The sequence below is a fragment of the Parambassis ranga genome, chromosome 2 (genome assembly GCF_900634625.1).
Source record: "Parambassis ranga chromosome 2, fParRan2.1, whole genome shotgun sequence".
In the NCBI taxonomy this organism is placed as follows: Eukaryota; Metazoa; Chordata; class Actinopteri; family Ambassidae; genus Parambassis; species Parambassis ranga.
The window spans coordinates 28,422,144-28,442,426 of NC_041023.1; the positions used below are offsets into that span (position 1 = coordinate 28,422,144).

General features: G+C 42.8%; 1 protein-coding gene across 18 annotated transcripts in view; it reads left to right on the forward strand.

Moving 5' to 3' along the window:
- Positions 1-16,302: 16,302 nt before the first annotated feature.
- The window catches only part of LOC114445680 (pleckstrin homology domain-containing family A member 5-like), a 210,827-nt gene continuing 206,846 nt past the window's right edge, over positions 16,303-20,283 (forward strand). For 16 of the 18 annotated variants that reach the window (XR_003671706.1, XM_028420952.1, XM_028420784.1 and 13 more), the window contains exons 1-3: positions 16,303-16,439; positions 16,570-16,646; positions 17,506-17,563. Coding sequence is in view for 16 of the 18 variants with exons in the window: in XM_028420952.1 (XP_028276753.1) it covers positions 16,348-16,439; positions 16,570-16,646; positions 17,506-17,563 (227 nt within the window). In the remaining 2 variants the exon portion in view is untranslated. Of the gene's footprint in view, positions 16,440-16,569; positions 16,647-17,505; positions 17,564-17,872; positions 18,088-20,283 lie in introns of those variants that run through there. The other 2 variants (XM_028420922.1, XM_028420839.1) reach the window with 2 other exon arrangements.

Below are 20,283 nucleotides of genomic sequence, written 5' to 3' on the forward strand. Positions count from 1 at the left end.
AATCGGTGAGTGTTTGTTTGTTCAAAGCTAATGTTAGCATTAGCCGCTTCATTTGTTTTGCATTGACTTGTTAGCCGTGAGCTATTGTAATGTTACCGCTAGCCTAGCCAGACCTATTGATTTGAATGGGCCAGTTAGCATGGGCTTTTAAGCTTTGTTTGTCAAATAATGCAAACTTAAATGAAGTGTCCATGACTCCAATAATGTCCTGATACTCTTTGAATGTTTACATACAACTTGACCGAAACTTTATCAATGCAAATTGATTGAATTTGTTGTTATCCTATATTAGCACTGTGCATTAGAGTATTGTTTTAATGCCTTTTGTAAAATAATATAGTTCAATATTACAGAATATACATATTATATCAATATACATTGATGCACGCTAACAGTTTTGTTAATGTATATTGATTAATATTGTATGTGATCTATTTTGACATTATATATCATATTTATTTATGTACATTGATGGATGTTATATTGCTTTCTAATCTAAACTTCTATAGGGCCACAATAGAAAGCATCCTCTGTCTGAGTGCAACAGTGTGGTACGGGAGCTGCACTGCACAGGAGAGGAAGGACTTGGCCCGGGTGGAAAAGACAGCACAGGGGATTTTGGGAAGTCCTCTACGACAGCCGGACTCAAAGGAGGGCTGGTCGTGTAGCTGCAGACCCCACCCACCCAGGACACCAACTGTTTGTTCCCTCTGGACAGAGGTACAGGAGCATCAGAACTCACACCAACAGACTGAGACACAGCTTCTTCCCCAGAGCTGTGAAATCCATCACCCCACTTTCCCACACACATCCCACCCACCCATGGACTGAGCAATAAGTATGTACACAGACAGACTGTACTTTTGAACATTAATATGCTGCAATATATACCAGATATACTGGTCACTTAAAAAAAAGTTAATTTATTGTTTTACTGGTTTTATTTTTTCTTCTATTTTATATTTATTTAGATATAGGCCTACTTTGCCTTTTTTCATTCCATGTGTCTACCTGTGTGCCTTAAGCCAAGAGCTGCTAAACAAAATTTCATTGTGCCTTGCATAATGACAATAAAAGCTTCTTGATTCTTGATATTGAATTGGAAAATGTATTTAATGCAGCTAGTAATAATTACTGTTATTTGTGTGCACACTAACTGAAACCCTGGCCCTATGTCTCATCCAGGCCAGGTTTTGATGGCGACCCCCTTTCTAATAGGCTGGTAGGAAGCTCCTGTAGCCTACACAAACTTTTGCCCACCTGCATTACTTCTGCAAAATCCCTCTCCACACAGACAATTTCCACACTGCCCCTTTTGGGCCGCTGTGTGGCAAATGGACATTGGGAGAATTTGGGAAGTTGAATGAATAACATTTAAGGCACAACCACTACTCATCAACTACTTGAAATGGCCATTCGGATTCTTTTTTTCATGTCTATGTTGTTTGTTGTTTGTCTGCAAAGTCCATTATATAAGGTACCATCAAAACACAAATCTTCTGTCTCTGTTTCTCCCTCCAGTAGATGGTTTCCTAACTTCTGATACTAGCCTGGGCTATCAATAATAACTAGCATATTTTCTACACACCAAAAGTCCATGATAAAATATATTTATTTTCTATTTTAAAGAATAACGTTGATTAATACAAACGAGATGATATTACATATTCAGTAGCGTGTATTACACACAGTGCAGCCTATAGGACGATGAAGCATCCGATGCTGAGGTGAAATTTTGCTTAGGACCCCATAAAGGCTTGGGCCGGCACTGCCCCCATCTCCTCATGGGACGCCTTTGGAGCATAACATCTTGAGAACGGAGGTAGCAGATGGCCGCATAAAATATTTCACAGACAGTGCTGACTTTTAAGTTTCAATTACTCAAATAAAAAAATACAATATAGTCTATACATAAAGTGGGCTTGGATTGTGAAGTAAAACGTCGCATGCGATGTCAATCACTCCTCTGTACACAGCATGAGCAGGACCTACTGTGTACCTGTGGGCCTGTGGGGCGGGAACCTGAGCTGTCTGCATGAAATGGAGGTCAAACTGTCAGTCTGAGAGGAGACAGGCTGACATTATTCATGAAAGGCGGAGGAGGAAAAAAGTGAGTGTGCAGAGGCTATGAGTGAGTGATGAGAATTCAGCCTGACAACGGGAACATGGTTCAATAAAAATGGAAAGAATGTGAAATGAATAGTGGAGATCAACAGTAGGTGCTTACTTAAAGGTGGTAGTGATTTAATCCACAATTGGTGTACTACTGACTGATTCTGGCATAAAATAATGACAGTTTTTATGAAGAACTCTATATTCTAGTCACAGGGGTCTAATCAACCCACAAGGGTCCCAAGCCCGGATAAACAGAGAGGGTTGCTGCGGCGACCCCTAAAGGGAACAGCCGAAAGAAGAAGAAGAACTTGTAGAATGTAGGTTTTGGAGTTCCATGGCACAGATGGACCTTACACAATCCTAAGATTGCATGACCATAATAATGTGCAGAGACAGGAGAAAGAAATTTTCTGGTGTGTTCTGAAACCATTCAGAACTGCATAGTGGGGTCACCAGGTAAGTTCTATAACTTTTCTGATCAGCATAGCAGTTCAGCTGTGCTAACATAATTTCACAGGAGTTTTATAATCATCAATTAGCCTTTTTAACACAAGTAGCCAACACACAACATGTACCATTAGAACACAGAAGGTGGTTGATAGAAAAGTGCCTCTGTATACCTTTGTATATATTCCATTAAAAATCAGCCTTTTCTAACTAGAATAGTCATTTACCACATTAACAATGTCTAGACTATATGTCTGATTACTTTAATGTTATCTTCATTGAAAAAAAAACTTTAAAAAAAAAGAAAGACATTTCCAAGTGACCCCAAACTTTTGAACAGTAGTGTATATATATATGCTGTGAAACTCAGCCACTACCACACTGACCACAGCCTCCTGAGTGAACGATACACAACTTAGTATGTCAGATCACTTCATGCCAAATTTGGCCAAACCAAACACCATTTCTAACACCTTCAAAATATCACAACAATGTGCATTTTTTGAGGACACAAATTTTTTTTGTGAATTGTGTTCATTACCCAGAAGCAGTGACGAATTAATGCAAAAAAAAATGATGTTATGTAGCTCTCAGCGTAAGTTCCGTCATAAAGACTCTATTTCACAATAATAATAATAATAATAATAATAATGCTTTAGTCCAGCAACCTTCGGAAGCTGCAGAGAAGATGCAGTGTCAGTCCACTGTCTGGATGCTAATAATGTCAATGTCGGAATGGTCCGCATATTAAGTAGCCATGTGCTCCTGTTTTCATGGTTTTAGACAAGCGGCTTCACTATGTTGTTGATAATGGTGTTTGACTACATTTTAATTCATATTGAGTGTTTTAAGCCTATTTATGATTTAAAAAAAATCTCCCTCCTAGAGCATCTAATTATAATCATACTTAGTTTTATGCAGGGCCAACCTTCATATTTCGCCTATGGGATACTCCTCCTCAGTTCCCTCTGTGACTGTGTTGCTCTGGTCTAAGATGTTGATGAAGATTCTCAGTCATCCAGGTCATCATACGTAGAGAAGGTTGAAGCAAGGCGTCTGGACTTGTAGAGTTTTCTAGAAGACGTTTCGCTGCTCATCCAAGCAGCTTCATCAGTTCTAACTGTTTGGTGGGGAAACATGGTTTATATGTGGTTACCGACCTCAGTGGGTGGGTCTGGGTAAAACTTTAAAAAACTTACAAACAATAGCACTAAATGTTTCCATACTTACCTGTGATGTTCTGGCTGACTGGGCCAGGTGTGTCTAACGACTGGCTAACGACTATGAAACTGCCGGAGGGGGACTGATTGACAGCCCTTTGTTCTTACTGTGAGTATGTGTAAACTTCCTGGGAATGGATGGAATCACTGCATTGTATGTGGTAGAAAGATGATGTCTGAGGCCACCACCTCTGTTAAGGGAAGGTTTTTCCAGCTTAACATAGATGGCTTCCTTGACTCCTCTTTCATACCACCTTTCCTCCCTGTCTAAAATGTGAACGTTGTTGTCCTCAAAGGAGTGTCCTTTGTCTTTGAGGTGGAGGTGAACAGCTGAGTCTTGTCCTGAAGAGGTGGCTCTCCTGTGCTGAGCCATTCTTCTGTGGAGTGGTTGTTTAGTTTCTCCAATGTACAGATCAGAGCATTCCTCACTGCACTGGACTGCATATATCACAATGCTGTGTTTCTCCCTGGGAATCTTATCCTTCGGGTGAACCAGTCTCTGTCTCAGTGTTGTCATAGGTTTGAAATGGACCGGGATGTCATGGTTGTTGAAGATCCTGCGGAGTTTCTCTGATACTCCTGACACATATGGAATGGAGATGTTCTTTCTCCGCCTGGTGTTGTCCTTCTTCTTGTTGTTGGGGGGTCTTGTTTTGGTGGCTTTGATGAGTGCCCACTTCGGGTAGCCACATGTTTGCAGGGCCTTCCTGATGTGGTGTTGCTCCTTCTTCTTCCCCTCTGAGCTGGTGGGTACAGTTTGTGCTCTGTGCTGCAGGGTCCTGATGACTCCCAGTTTGTGTTCCAGTGGGTGGTGTGAATCAAACAACAGGTACTGGTCCGTGTGTGTGGGTTTCCTGTACACTTCCACATTGAGGCTCCTGTCCTCCTCAATATGTACTGTGCAGTCCAAGAAGGCCAGATTGTTGTCCTTGGTGTCCTCGCGAGTGAACTTGATGTTATTATCCACTGCGTTGATGTGTTCTGTGAACCGTTCCACTTCGTTGGTCTTGATTTTGACCCAGGTGTCATCCACATATCTAAACCAGTGGGTGGGGGTGGTTCCAGGATAGGAACTCAGGGCTCTTCTCTCCACTTCTTCCATGTAGAGGTTGGCCACAATAGGAGACACAGGTGATCCCATCGCACAGCCGTGCTTCTGTCTGTAAAAGTTCCCATTGTACTGGAAATAAGTGGTGGTCAGGCAGAGGTCCAGCAGGTCACAGATGTGGTCTGGCGTTAGGTTGGTTCTCTCCTTGAGTGTGCTGTCTTGTGTGAGGCAAGTCCTTACCATCTCTGTGGCTTCTGATGTAGGGATGCAGGTGAACAAGGAGGTGACATCAAATGAGACCATGGTGTCATCTGGGTCCATTTGGATCTTCTCCACCTTGTTCACAAAGTCCTGCGAGTTGTGGATGTGATGTGGTGTGTCACCTACCAGTGGTGTCAGGAGTTCAGCCAAGTGCTTAGCCACGTTGTATGTGACTGAGTTTGTGCTGCTGACGATGGGTCTGAGGGGGACTCCTTCCTTGTGTATCTTGGGGAGTCCATACAGGCGTGGAGTGGCTTCCCCCGGATACAGTCGAAAATAGAGCTTGCGGTTGATGATTTGGTCCTTCTCCAGTTTTTGTAGGTAGCTGACTAGTTTCTTCTTGTAGTTTCCGGTGGGGTCCCTCTTCAGTGTCTCATATGTGGCTGTGTCACTGAGGAGTTCTGTCACTTTGGCGTGGTAGTCCTGTGTGTTGAGCACCACTGTGCATCTTCCTTTGTCTGCTGATAAGATGGTGATGTCCCGGTCCTTTTGTAGTGCAATCAGGGCCTTCCTTTCATCACTGGAGAGGTTGGATGGCGGTGCTTTAGCAGTGGAGAGTGTGGCTGTGACCTTCAAGCGGAGTTGCTCAGCTTCTGTGTCTGTCAGGTTGTTGTTCTTGATGGCTGACTCTGTGGCTGTGATGAGGTCCACCACTGGAATCTGCTCTGGCGAGATGGCAAAGTTGAGTCCTTTGGCCAACACGTCTTTTTCCGGCTGGCTCAGTTGTCTGTCTGAAAGATTCTTTACCCATTTGTCCTGGGTGTCCTGCTGTGGCAGTGAGTGGTCTTCCCTCCTCCATGTGTGAAGGTTAGCTGTATTTTTAACAGAGAAAACAGTTTTCAATTTATGGAATTTGCGTTTTTGTCGTTCCTTACCCCTGGTGTGCTGTGCCGTCTGGACTTTTTCAGTCAGTTTGATGACTTCATCCATGACTTCGCTGGGTAGGAGGGTGGCAAGCTGTGATCTTGTCTGCTCCGTGGTGACCATGAGAGTGTCTATGGTGAAGTTGATCTGTCTGATCCTTTCGTTGAGGAGTTGGTTCTGGGCTTTCTGCAGGATGGTGTCTGCTCTGTGGCCCTTGACAGTGGATCCGAGTCGTAGGCTGTTCGGGGTCTAAGATGCAGTTAAGCTGCGGTCTGGTCTCACCTGCTAGAACTCTGAGATGTTGTGTTGTTCCTTTTTCGTTTACTAAAACGCTGTAGTACATTCATCCGATTCTCCCAGGTAGTCCTCAGATGCAGCCATCTGCCGGTTTTGGGGGGGTTTCTTTGTTTTTCCCCTCCAACAGCAGTGGTTCACAACCCAGAGATTTCTCCGTCCTTGGTGAGTTTCATCGAATTACTGGTTGTGGTGTATGCTGAGTCATCTTCACTCTGCTGTCAAGGCCTCACACCTATTCTCTGCAGCTGTGGGTGTCTTTTCTGACTAAGACCTCAATACCAATGCTATCCCAGCAGCGGGCTTGTATCCATGCAGTCCATATCCCCATATATTCACAGCCAGTGGGCTTCAATCCATGCAGAGCATGCCCCTATATATTAATTGCCTGAGGGCTTCATTCATGCAGACCATACCCCCATGTATTCACAGCCAGTGAGCTTCGATTCATGCAAACCATATCCCCCTTTATTCACAACCAGTGGGCTTCGATTCATGCAGACCATACCCCCACGTATTCACAGCCAGTGGGCTTTGATTCATGCAGACCTATCCCCATGTAGTCACAGTCAGCGGGCTTCTTTCAGGCAAAGTCTTCTTCCCCTCCTTCCTCGCTTCTAGCTTGAGCACATGCTCGCTAAACTGTCTCTATATATTTTTCCTATCTGAGCGGCACTTGGTAAACTCTCTCCACTCTCCCCTTGGCTTGAGTGCATGCTCGCCAAAACCTCTCTCTACTTTCCCTAGCTTGAGCGCATGCTCGCTAAACTCTCTATACTTTCCCTAGCTGAGCGCATGTTCGCTAAACTCTCTCTATACTTTCTCTAGCTGAGCACACGCTCGCTAAACTGTCTCTATAAATTTTCCCTATCTGAGCGGCACTCGCTAAACTATCTCTACTCTCCCCTTGGCTTGAGCGCAAGCTTGCCAAAACCTCTCTCTACTTTCCCTAGCTGAGCGCACACACTCTAAACCTCTATGTGCTCACACACTAAACCCTCTCTGTACTCTCCCTAGCCTGAGCACTCGCTAAACTCTCTCCCTGCTTTCCTCAGCTTTAGCGCTCGCTCGCTAAACCCCCTATACCGGGGTCTCAAACTCAACTTAGAGTCTGGGTGAGGCTGGGCCGCATTAAGGCCGCATTAAAAAAAAGGGTTTCAAATATTCCAAAAAAGTACTGGTCCAATCGTCTCAATCTTTATTAATAACAGGTCAGAATAGGGATGCAAATTATTGATTAATTCATTAATCGTTGAATTACCTTATCGTTCAATTAACGATTAATTGATAAGCGGTGATTTTCCTGGGCCTGAATTTCCCTCAGTTTCACTAAGACTAAAAGTTAAACATTGTTTACTAAATAAACTGCATGTCATATTCCTTAATGATTTACTGTACCTTTGGAGATACAGTACAGACAATGACATTTATGTAGGCTAGTATAACAAAATCAATTTCAAATAGCAATGAAATAATATATGTTGGCTGCTTTAACATGAAAATAAGTTGTTCACTGGCGCTTGTTTACAGTGAGGGCAGCTACTGAGAAAACGTGTTCTATTCAACTAGCATCCTGATTAAAAAGAAAGAAAGAAATTCCAAGTACTTCACGTGACCTGCATATTCACAGTGAGCACAAATGGAAATGCTGATTAACATGCGGCAACCTCCTACTTTGATCCATTCTGGGACTATATTCTGACGGAGCACTGCTACATGCGCACAGAGATCATGCAGCACCTGAAAACAAACACCGTCAACATACCAGCATGGCTAGGCTGCTGATAACTTTCCAACAGACTGCGCGTCACTTGACACAGTTTTCAATGCGCGCTCTCATTCTGCTGGTGCAGTATGGTCACATGTGTGTGCGCACGCCTGTGTGTGTGTGTGTGTGTGTGTCGGGGGGCGGAACTCCTCTGCAGCGGAGAAATGCGCGAGCATGCAGAGACAGAAACGACACGCCGAGCAGAACAGAGGCTGCTACTTCTCAAAAAAAATTAAATATCAGAGAAATACTGACGGGGCAACTAATAATAAAAATAAAATGCACAGGGCAAGCCTCAGAAAATAAGTTTGTGTGAAAAAAATGTGCGGGCCGCACTAACACTAAACTTTGATGTCAAGTGGGGGGGCCACAAAATATCGGGCCGCTAGTTTGAGACCCCTGCCCTATACCTTCTTTGGGTTGAGCGCTTGCTCGCTAAAGTCTCTATACTTTCCTTAGCTCAAGCATTCGCTCTCTAATCTCTCTCTTGTTCTCCTCTCTAAGCTTCGAGTCTGATTGTTGTCATTTCATTTTGCATTCTGCAGTTAACAATTGTCTTTTCATGTTACATGGTATCTGTTAGAGCCCAAATCATGTAAGTATCAACCTCAGTTTTCATCTCTTTCTCTATTTTTGGGGGGGTCTTCTGGTCAGCGGCCTCTCCGCTCAAGCTTTCCCCCCCTTTCGGACGTGGTCCTCACGACGGGGTCTAGGACACCCGTGCACATTTACAATTATTGTATTAATAAATTCTTTCTCATTCAGTTCGCTGAGTCTCTCATGATTGAACTGATATTTGTACATATCCAAGTATTTTGTAATATATTAACTTCTAACCAGATGTTTGGTAATAACTTCTTTTTTGGTCTCTTGCTATTTCATGCATAGCTGCTTGGTTGGTTTGAATACAACTGAAAAATAATTTGGGGTTATTTTACTTAGCCTGCACTGCCACCCACATTTTGCGTTTGGCTTATCAGTATGGAATGATGCAACATGCTAATTTAGCAGATATGATATTTGTTTAGACGCGTTTGCATGATGTACTTATGGTTGGCTAGCCAAGGTACTGGTATTGGTTCAGAAGTATTAATTGCGCTGATTTTTGTCACTACTGGTTTAAATACTGATTACTGTAATGTGCAATTGTTTGCATCATAGACACACAAAGATGTTATCAATAACAACTTTTAAATTAGTTAAATATTTAGGAAAGCATGACGGTGTGCCTCTTGGCTACTTTCATCACCATAATTTTTTAAAAAGTTTGGTTCCATATAATTTTATTAGAGCTTTTTGAACATAATTATGAGTGTCCCTAACCAATTCTCAGCGCGAGCTTCCTGTCTCTGCTATTGTCCACACACCTCAGCTCCACCAATCCTAGGCTAACAGGACGAGTGGCTGGACAGGAAGGCAGGCAAACAGGGGAAAACTTTGGACTTGAGTTCCTGAAGTAAACATGGAGACAGGCGGTTACATTCAGTAAGAAACAACACAGGTTCACAAGAAAATGTCTTTTACAGAGGCGAGACAGTTGCCACAAAAGGCAGTAGCCTAGACCTGAAGTCAAGTCAAAGTCAAAGTCAAGTCAAATTTATTTATAAAGCACATTTAAAACAACTTTCGTTGACCAAAGTGCTGTACACAAAATCAAGTAAAATAATAAAAATATGGTAGACAAGATAAAACATGCATAAAGATATTCATAAAAGCGTGAAAAAAGGACTCATTGTAGCCAAAAACACTGTGAATTTCAGTTCCAGTGACAGTTGACAGAGGGTTGGAGTGATGGATGCTTTGATTCTAATCAAGGAGCACAAGATGGAGTAGGAGAGGTGATCAGAGACACATGTGTTACTAGTCAGCTGTCACTATAATCATAGTACTCTTCATCATACAATATTCATTTCGTCATGATCTTGGTATTTTCTGGAGGTTTTAGAAGACACGTCCAGCTTTTACTGAACATCTCTGACACATTTGTGTAATACTTCTGATACAAATGAAGCTCTTAGCACAAATTCAATCAGGAAAACTCTGCTCTCTTCATCATTGTTTAAAGCACGTCGTTTACCAATCTTTTCTCCATCCACCTCCCTGGTCTCTCCCTCTTCACCCTTCTCTCATGCTCCCACTCTCTCCTCCTCCCTCTCTTGGTCTCCCTCTCTTTAACCTCCCACTCTGGCCAGATGATTGATAGAGAGCACCGTCCTCGCCAATCAGCTGTCGGTCCGTCCCTCACCTACCCAATCACGGCGTAGCAGAAAATCTTAAAGGCTTTTGTCTCTCCACCAGCTGCCCTTCAGAATGTCTCCGGCAACCCTCCTCCACCCCAGGCACTGCCAGATTCATGCCATTTCAAGGCCTCCTCTCTCCTGCTCTCCAGCCTTCTCCACCACCACCAGGTGTAGACCCATGGGGGGACATCTGATTCTAGTGGCCTCTCAACCTGCCCCCCAACCCCCCCTTCGATGAAGCACATGCCAATTCTTTGTATCACAATAAATTCACTCTCAATCAGTCACCTGGGTCTCTCCAGATTGAAATACATTGTGTAGTGATGATGTCCGTCAGTGGAGTTTCTAATGTTTATCTAATTTGTTGTGCCTCCAGTGCTGATTTCCTTCTGTGTGATATATCTGAAATGTCTCTTCTCTATCTCTTATCTCTTGTTTTGGTGTATATAAGTGTGTGTCAGTCCTCGCAGGTGACGTATCTATTTTTCATATTTAGTGTGAACAAACAAACAGCAACTGTGAACAATCACAGCAAAGTGCAGAAGGCAAGATATTTATTTTTTGGTATTCTTTTATAACAACACACAGTTTCTTCATAAGAACCATTATGTTGACATCTTAGACAATTCACTGAGTGGAACACAATGTTGTAGTCGCACAGTTCATCTGGGAGGTAAAGGAAGGCTAGGAAGTGTGTGTGGCTGATAAAGGAACAGATCTATACAATTTGACTGCATTAACATCGTGTTTTCAGCCAAATCAAGAACCTTATTCTGGACTGGTTTGGTCTCCTCTTGCTGGACTGGCATTTGGGACATGCTGCACCTCTGTTGCCACTGTTACGGCCCCAGGCCTTTTTTCGTTATATTCAGGGGTTTTGTGTGTGTGTTTTCACCTGGCATTCGTTTGGGCCGTCCCCCCTTACGTCGGCGTCATGACGACAATCGTGTCCACGGCGCCTGCTGACTGGCTGGACAACACCTGTCTTCAAGACCTACGGGACCAATCAGAGGTAGTTTTTAAGGAGGACAACGACGTTCCTTTGGTGGCAGCCACATTGCTGTATGCAGAGCTGGGTTGTAGTAGTCCAATGAGTGGGGTCCCACCAGAAGCAGCAGAGCATGTTTTGTGTCCCAGCAGCAACCCTCCAGCCCTGCAAAAGATATAAGGCGAGGAAATCTGGTCAGTTTTTATAGGTTCTTGCATATTTTAAGCTTTATTTGATTTTTTTTCATTTTTGTTTCCTATTTATAATCTCAACTTGTTTTTCTTTTTATTACAGATATGAAAGTATGTTGTCCATATTGGCATGTTCACATACTTTTGCCAAATCAAAGATATGTAATATTGGATCATTTTCCTGAATGTCAATGTCATTTTTTAAAAATGTTTGACAGGTTTCCCAGGATCTTTGTAAAACTATTTATGCAAAATTGCAAACTTTTAAACAACGCTGTACACACACACCAGTGAAAGACCACACCCGCTGCAGCTGAGGCCATGTGACCTTTAAAATGAACACATGTGGACTTTATTCACGTAATTATGTGACATATGTATATATGTATATATATATATGTGTGTGTGTGTCTGTGTGTACATTGGTGACAGCAAACTATCTTGTTGATGTTTACCAAAATGTGAGGCAAAGCCGTAGATACTAATGCAGTATTTTTTCCCTCCTGTGTGTGTTTTCTTAAATAGCTGAAAACCTCTGAGGAAGACCCAAGACATTCCAAAACCATCACTACAATCATTTAATCTACCACTCCTCATCACCCTCCCCATGAGGACTCAGGATTCAGGACTCAGGACTCATAATGGTTGTTAATGGATCTCCAGGCGCATGCAAAGGTATGGTTAATAGCTGTAGGCCTTGACAGCATTGCTGCAGTAAATACACTGCACCTTTACTGCTTGTCCTTTCTTGACCTCAGGAGTCTGAACAAGGCAGTCTGTGCATGCGTGCTTTGTAATCGGCTAAAGACTTGCCTTTAACGCAGTAATTAGATTGGCTTTATTATGGGGGGCTCCTGGGCAGCACACACACACACAAGTCTGTGTGCAGGGCTCTCATTGAGAAACAATTGAATTCAGGCATACATGATATGATGAGATATATAATAAATTGGCATGAAAATGGTGTCCTTTCAAAGTAAAAGCTTGAAAAAGTATAAAATATGGGAACAGAGAACATGTGGCATGACTCCATGACTTGAGGAGTGTGTGCGTGTGTGTGGAGTTAGAGGGGCCAAAGGGGTGGAGGTGAAGGGTTGTGCAACTGATACAGTAATCAGGCCGGACTTAAGACAGAGGGAGGGGGATTCTTTTTCTCCTCCTTGCAGACCATTTGACCCATGGGAGTGTGTGTGTGTGTGTGTGTTTAGGGGGCGTTAATGGGGTGTGTCCAGTATGTGAGATACTCTTGACCTCGGGGGGTCATGAGTGAGCTTTGTCTGGCTTCATTAGGAGGTGAGTTTGCATGAGGGGGGCTGGCATGGTAGGTGGTTTGTTTGGGTGTGCAGTGGAGAATTGTGTGTGTGTTGGGGGGTGGGGGGGGGGGGGGGTGGGGGTAGAGATTTACAGTAGTTTTAAGTGTGACCTCCCATGATTGGACGGCAGCAGCAGAAGCTGCAGGGAGACGCGGTGATCAATAATTGAGCCTCAAAATAAGCTCCAGCAATTCATCCGAGACAGGCAGGGGCCCTTGTTTACTGCACATTAGCGCTGTCATTAGCCCTCCAAGAGATTTGCAACTGAAAAGTGGTATTTTATAGGATTAAAATATCAGTGCTTTTGAAGGATATGATTATTGACTGTGGAAAAGTGCCTTTGCTGTTACACAGCATTGCCACTGGTTTAAGATATCATGAAAAAAATATATGGAAATTGTAAGCCGAGAGACATGGTCTGTCCACCGCGTCCTGGGTCTCTCCTCGGGGTCTCCTTCCAATGAGACATGCCCGGAACACCTTCCCAGGGAGGCGTCCATGGGGAGGTGTTGCTGTTTTCGGATGCCTGAGCCACCTCAGCTGGCTCCTCTCGATCTGGAGGAGCAGCGGTTCTACTCTGAGCTCCTCACCCTATCTCTAAGGGAATGTTCAGCCACCCTTCAAAGGAAACTCATTTTGCCTGCTTGTATTCGCAATCTCATTTGTTTGGTCACTACCCAGAGCTCATGACCATAGGTGAGGGTAGGAACGTAGATTGACTGGTAAATCGAGACTACTGTACTAATGGTACAATCAAGCTTTTAGCTTTACCGGAGATTTCTGATGAAATCACACATTTTGGGGAAAAAAAGTGTAGGTGTCAGTGCTTAATATTTTAAAAGTTTGACCTCTTGGTGGAACTGTGATGTCACTATCACTATCACTATCACTGTATACATGTACACAGAAATTATAAGGGTTATATAAGCTTATTGATTGTGCAGCACCTGGGTTACATGTTAAGTGCAGAACAGTATTTTTCTTTATTTTATTTTAGAATTTGGTAAATTATACATTTGTTTGCACTTTAACTCAGAAGAGCAGACCAAGAAATAAATACGTTAACCGTCTCAATACTGCTTCTGTTTTTTTCAAATATAAGTGGAGGGTGATCGAGAAACTGCACTGTGCTGCAGATCTTGGCAATTAGCTCACTTTGATGCCTGATCACACAGGAAAAAAACTTGATTGGCTGTACCTTTCCCTGCTGTCCTGTGTGTAGCTACATTGGTTGGCAGCTCCAAAAAACAGCAAGACAGTTGTTGGAATCCTAGGTCCCCACTGATGTCAAAAGCAAAGCTGCCCTTGTTCTTTAAAGGTTGGGGTTTTGAATAATGAAGGTGTATTATATTTTGTAATGTTTGATTATAAAGAAATCAAGAAATATATGGTCAAAAAATATTAAACACTAACAAGACCTCACAGCATTATGTAGCTGCAGTTAAATATTTTTTGTTAATAACTAGCATTTTTTTCCAAATTTTCTTTTTTTGATCAATGAATTGTTTAGTCAGAAAAGAAGGTGATTAATTGTCTAATGATCCCAAAGCTGGTAGGTATCAGAAAACATTTGGCCTTGTTTCACACCTTTCCTTGGGGACTTGAATAGAATAATTGATTCTCTCAAATGGCTGCTGATTATTTTTCTGTTGACTGACTAATCGTTTCAGCTCTAATTATAATGAAGGATGTTGCAGACTTAGGAAGCATTTTCCATCTTAAGTGAGGAGGTTGAGATTTAAAAAAAAAAAAGATTTAATAATTCTCTCCATTTCTACAGCTCCAGAAGTCACTACTACATGGTGGATATTGGGATAAACACTGCCTAAAAAAATAAAGGGAACACTAAAATAGAACATCCTAGATCTCAATGAATTAAAAATTCCAGTTGAAAATCTTCATTCATTACATAGTGGAATACGCTGAGGACAAAATAACAAAAAAGATGATCAATGTAAATATTAACCCATGGACGTCTGGATTTGGAACCATACTCAAAATGAAAGTGGAAAATCACATTACAGGCTGATCCAACTTGAGTGGAAATTCCTCAAGACAAGTCAGAATGAGGTTCAGTAGTGTGTTTGGTCTCCACGTGCCTGTATAGCCTCTCTACAACGCCTAGGCATGCTCCTGATGAGGCAGCAGATGCTCTCCTGAGGGATCTCCTCCCAGACCTGGATTAAAGCATCAGTCAACTCCTGGACAGTCTGTGGTGCAACGTGGCTTTGGTGGATGGAACGAGACATGATGTCCCAGATGTGCTGGATTGGATTCAGGTCTGGGGAACAGGCAGGCCAGTCCATAGCATCAATGCCTTCATCATGCAGGAACTTTAGCAGTGTATAGGTTGCAAAGGATCCACATACTGCATCCTTTATATACCTGGGAAAAGAAGGCTGCATTTAAAAGAACCTTCAACAATGGGACAGACTTGTTGTGCTGTCGGTATACAATTAGTCAATCAAATTCAATCAAATTATGCAAAAAAAGCAAACAAAAAACAATGTTTAGTTTATAATTCTTTTTTAAAAAAGGATATTTTAGAATTAAATCTCAGAATTTTGCAAAGAATTCTGTGAAAATTGCTACATATTTCAGCATTTTGTGAAATGTCTGAACTTTTACTTTACATTTTAAAGGCAGAATTTAGAGTTTAGAAGTTTTTGTTAACATCATAATTTTTTAATTTCAAATTAGAAATAAAAGACTCAGAATTACTATGTTAATCCCCATATGGAAATTAAGTGAAGTGAGTTTTACTCAAAGGTAAGGGTAGGAGATTTCATTCTGATGCACTTTTTGTTAAATTAGTGTAACTTCTCTTTACAATCCAATAGCAACCAATTAGTTGGGCAGTTTCGCATTAAAACGAAGAATATGAATCATCTGTGGAAGCTATAAAATGCTAAAAACATCAGACAATCCTCCGGGACGACCCTGCGTGGAGTATTGGCTGGTTGTCACTCTCTTCCTGCTCTGCGCGCATCAGAGAGGAACGTGCATGATGGCCGAAGTCACAGACCGCAGATCATCTTCAGGTAATGCGCGTCCATGTGATTAGCTCGGGGTGAGCGCCTAGAGAAAGGGGCGTGTGTTTACGTTCGAAATCTGGCTGACTCTCACTGAGTTTTCAAAATCTCCTACCCTACCTAATTTTGACTTTAAACTGAATCTTGTGAAAATGTCAAAAACTTTATTTTCAATTCTTAAAAATGTCAATATTTTGAGTTTAACTATAGCATTTGAAACTTTTTCTTATTTTTTAAAAAAAACTTTAAATGACTTTAAATGAAATAAATGTGTGCCAACTGTTTACACAATATTCATTCATTTTTATTTATTTAATCCACCTTTAATGTTTCTTTGCGGTTCAGTCGCGCTGTCATAAAGACGTCTGCCAAAAAAAAAAAAAAATACTTCCCTCTTACATGACAGAAAATCATTGCTCGTGTCTTTATCCTCGTGCGCGACCCCGCCTTCCCTTTAAGGGCGCGACGGAAAAAAAAAACGTGACGTGCACGCGCTTTGGCACGGCGCCGCGCACTCCAGCCTCTGTATGTGTAGTAACCCAGAGCAGTAGAGCTCTCAACTAGACATGGCGGCGGATCCTAAGCCGGACTGGCTCTCCTGCCTTCCCTCTTCTTGGAGTTATGGGGTGACTCGGGATGGACGCATATTCTTCATCAAGTAAATATAACGCGGATATATGGATTTATGGATTACGCACTCCTTATTTCTCCGACGCATTTTTCCTGTTTGTCTTTTTTTCTCGGGTTCTCTGTTCACCTTTCCCTCCCCCGTTTTCTTCCACTAACAGCGAAGAAGCAAAGAGTACAACCTGGTTGCATCCTGTTACTGGAGAAGCTGTGATCACTGGGCACAGAAAAACTCCAGGTAATCAATCTGTGGCTTTTTTTTTCCTGCAAAAAACACACGCACACATACGACCTCACGCACGCAGCGCAGCGCCACGGAAAGGTTATCCGCGCGTCAGGCTGAAGGGGGGAGAGAGAGAGAGGAAAGAAGGGGGGCGACAAGTTACGGAGAGAGCCGTGGAAGGGAACGATGAGGGGAGATTTCCTCTCTCTGCAGCAAAGCAACAGCCTCCTCTGCTCCGCACCCCTCTCTCTCTCCTCTGGCGGACCATTACGCACGGCGTCCCCGCCACTGTCTTCTCCGCACATGCCTCCACCTCCCCCTTTTTTTTATTAACTCCCTCCACCTGGACACTTTGCGACACACTTTTTAAAAGTTCCCTCACGTAGTCGTGAGGAGATTTCGGGGCCCGATGTCCCTGCAGTGACATTTGACATATTCCCTACTGAAACCAAGAGCCACACAAACACAACCACCGCGGCTTAATAAAACAATGCAGCGCGTCCGGTGCGTCGGTTCAAAAGGGGCGATCCTTCCTAAATAAATCAAGCAGCAAGCAGAGTGGTTTTGTGTGTGTGTGGGGGGGGGCATCGCTGCATGCAGATCAGCGATGTCCTCTCACACAGCTGGAGACTATGAATGATTCTGCAATAGCTGCGCTTGAAATTTGAGAGGACGAAGGAAAAGGGGTGGGTGGAATGGGGGGGGGGTTGCGTAAAAGATCACAAGCCAAATAAGCTATTTGTGGTCCAGACATTGCATTGCTGTGCAGGTGTGTGTATATATGTGTGTGTGTGTGTGTGTAATCAGCACCACAAACGCTCATATTTTATAATCCCCTCTGTCCCCCCCCCCTCCCCTCCCCCTGTCCTCACAGATTTACCAACAGGATGGGAGGAAGGATACACATTTGAGGGAGCTCGCTGCTTCATCAAGTGAGTTGGCAAAACAAAACAAAAAAAGAGATTGATAGATGCAGAGAAGGAGAGGGGGTCCTTTTGTTTTGTTGGGCATGCTCAGAGATTTCCCTCTGCTCTCATCTCAACGCCTACCTCTCTTGCCCTCTCTTGAAATCCACAAATACCCCTGCAACACACACACACACACATATGTAGATCGATATGGATGATTGTAGCTCTGTTTTTCTCTCTCGCTGCTGTTGAGGGTTCAGTCATGCTCTCTCTCTCTCTCTCACACGCACACACCCCTATGGAGGGACGTCTTTGCTGTCAATGGGCTGACAGGCGAGTGTGACTCTGAACAGGATCTACTTGTTGGCTTGTACGCACATGCGTATGTGCGCGTTTTGTTTGTGTGCGTTAACTCTCTAGGATTTCTTTTGCTTGTGTTAATTTTGCATACGTGTAGTGTGTGTAATGTGTGGTGGACACCTGTCTGATCACAAAATGCCCCACAGCTCCTGTCCACCCCCCCTCTCTCTCTCACACACACACACACACACTGAGCAGACACTTTCACTTGTGTCTAACTACTTTCCACCTAGTTTTCCCATGCTGTTTGTGGCCATTTTGAGAGCAGCAGCTGACACATATGGTGAGCTAATATAGCCACTCTATAAATAGCTCAGCTCATTGGTATGTATGAATGCATGCGGAACGGTCGCATGCATGTGGGGTGCGTGCATGAGCACATGGACTTGTAAACATATGAGCGCGGTTTACACATGTTGAGTGCTGGCTGGCACGCAACTTGTTTATGGAGTGCCTATGGCGGTCAGATGTGACGACCGGACAGGTGTGAAAGCAGCCAGAGCGCGTTAAGCAGTGACCACCAACCACCACTGATGTCACAAGTGTCAGACTGAGACTACCGAGGAGCAGCACAGAACACCACAGGAGGTCCTTCCTGCCAGTGGCCATCAGACTGTATATCTCCTCCCCTTTCTGTAGGGAGAGGAGCTAGATGATCATGTCATGCACCACTGTCGTTCCCTCCACTGGTCTATATTTGTATCCATGCATCATATATTGTACTCATACTGTGTACTGTACTCTGATTTGGATTTTAGTGACATTCACATCTATAAAATCTTATCTTATCTTATCTTATCTTATCTTATCTTATCTTATCTTATCTTAACGAGCTGCAAACATGTCACAGAGTCGTGACAGACCCAGGGCAACAGTAATGACAGCATTAAAAGCAGGCGTTGGGCACTTGAATCGTCCCACCGACAGGTCGGATGATTACATAGTCGCGCAGGAGACGAGCGAATGTCTGCTGAACAAGCCAGTGGAAAATGTCCACATGTTGTACCTGATGCTGTTTCTAGGGTCTAAGGTCAGTCTCTGTGCAGACCTGATTTCTCCTCAAAGATACACCTCTGTGAGAGGCCCTGGGGCCATATTTATAAAGATTCATCACAATTTTCTAAGAAAATGCTTTAAAATTGGGTATTTTCTTAGATTTTTGAAGATTATTCAGAAAGCATCTAAGGCCTATAATAGAGAAGGAGCACTTTCAATATTTCCCTTAAACAGGACAAAAAAGTCAATAGACAGAAATTGTAGAAAAGTGGTCAGTAGGGGTGGGGCGGTTCAGGAAAAAAATCTGAACCGTTCGGTACACATGTTTCGGTTTGGGGCGAGTGTTTTGTTCGGTTCTGGACATGCGCATCAAGTAATGCAGCGAGGCATTTTTTACCACAGCATAGAGACAAGGCATTGTCCCTCTGTGCGCAGACAGCAGCGGTGAAACTATGCAGAGACAGATATGACATGCTGCCGTGCAAATAAGATAAATAACGTGAGCTGTTTAGTTTGTTTAATAAAAGAACAAGGTGTAGACCTGTTGTATAGTAAAGGTTATCTTAAATGGCTTCTGTTATGATCTGGTGCTATATAGAAAATAAAAAGAAATTGACTTGACCTGATATAATGATGGGGAAAACACTGAAATGATTCTTAAATATGTTGAACATTGGATAAATAGGCTGTGTATTTTATGCTCAACTGGTATTTCCAGAGTGTTTAAAGTAGAAAAAAACCTCAACAATGTAAACCAAACTGAACCGAAAACCATGACCTCAGAACCGTGATACGAACCAAACCATGGATTTGGTGAACCGTTCCACCCCTAGTGGTCAATGTCAACAGAATTATTATAATTTTGTATTCCGTATTCTAATTTTTTTTGAATTTTTATTTAGTTTTAAAAACTGGGGCTTTAGGTCATTTTTTAATTTTTTTTATTTTAATTCTTCTATCTACAGTATCCAGATGACTGAATTTATGCAGAGAAGTTGTGGTGCAGATGCTTTACAAGTGTTAGTTCTGAAAGTCATGACGAGTAATTGACAACATCATATTGAGCATTTTTTATTTATAATACCCATAGCATTCGTATGCATATTTTATCTGTTCGGGTAAACTAAACACTGTGAATCGTTGGTGGTGGTTTTGGTTGAGTGGTGGTGCATATTCTTACACATAAAGCACAGTCTGGAGCCTGGATTTGGGCCAGAGGCCAAGCCAAGCTTATTTTCAATGATAAGGGAGTTACTGTTGTTAAAGAATTACAGGTGTAAAGTGAAAGCTAATGGATTTTTTTGACTGACTTGATATGTGTTAGATACAAACTGTTCCTCCTCTCTGTACAGTATATTTTGTGAAGTTGTCTGATATCATCACACCGT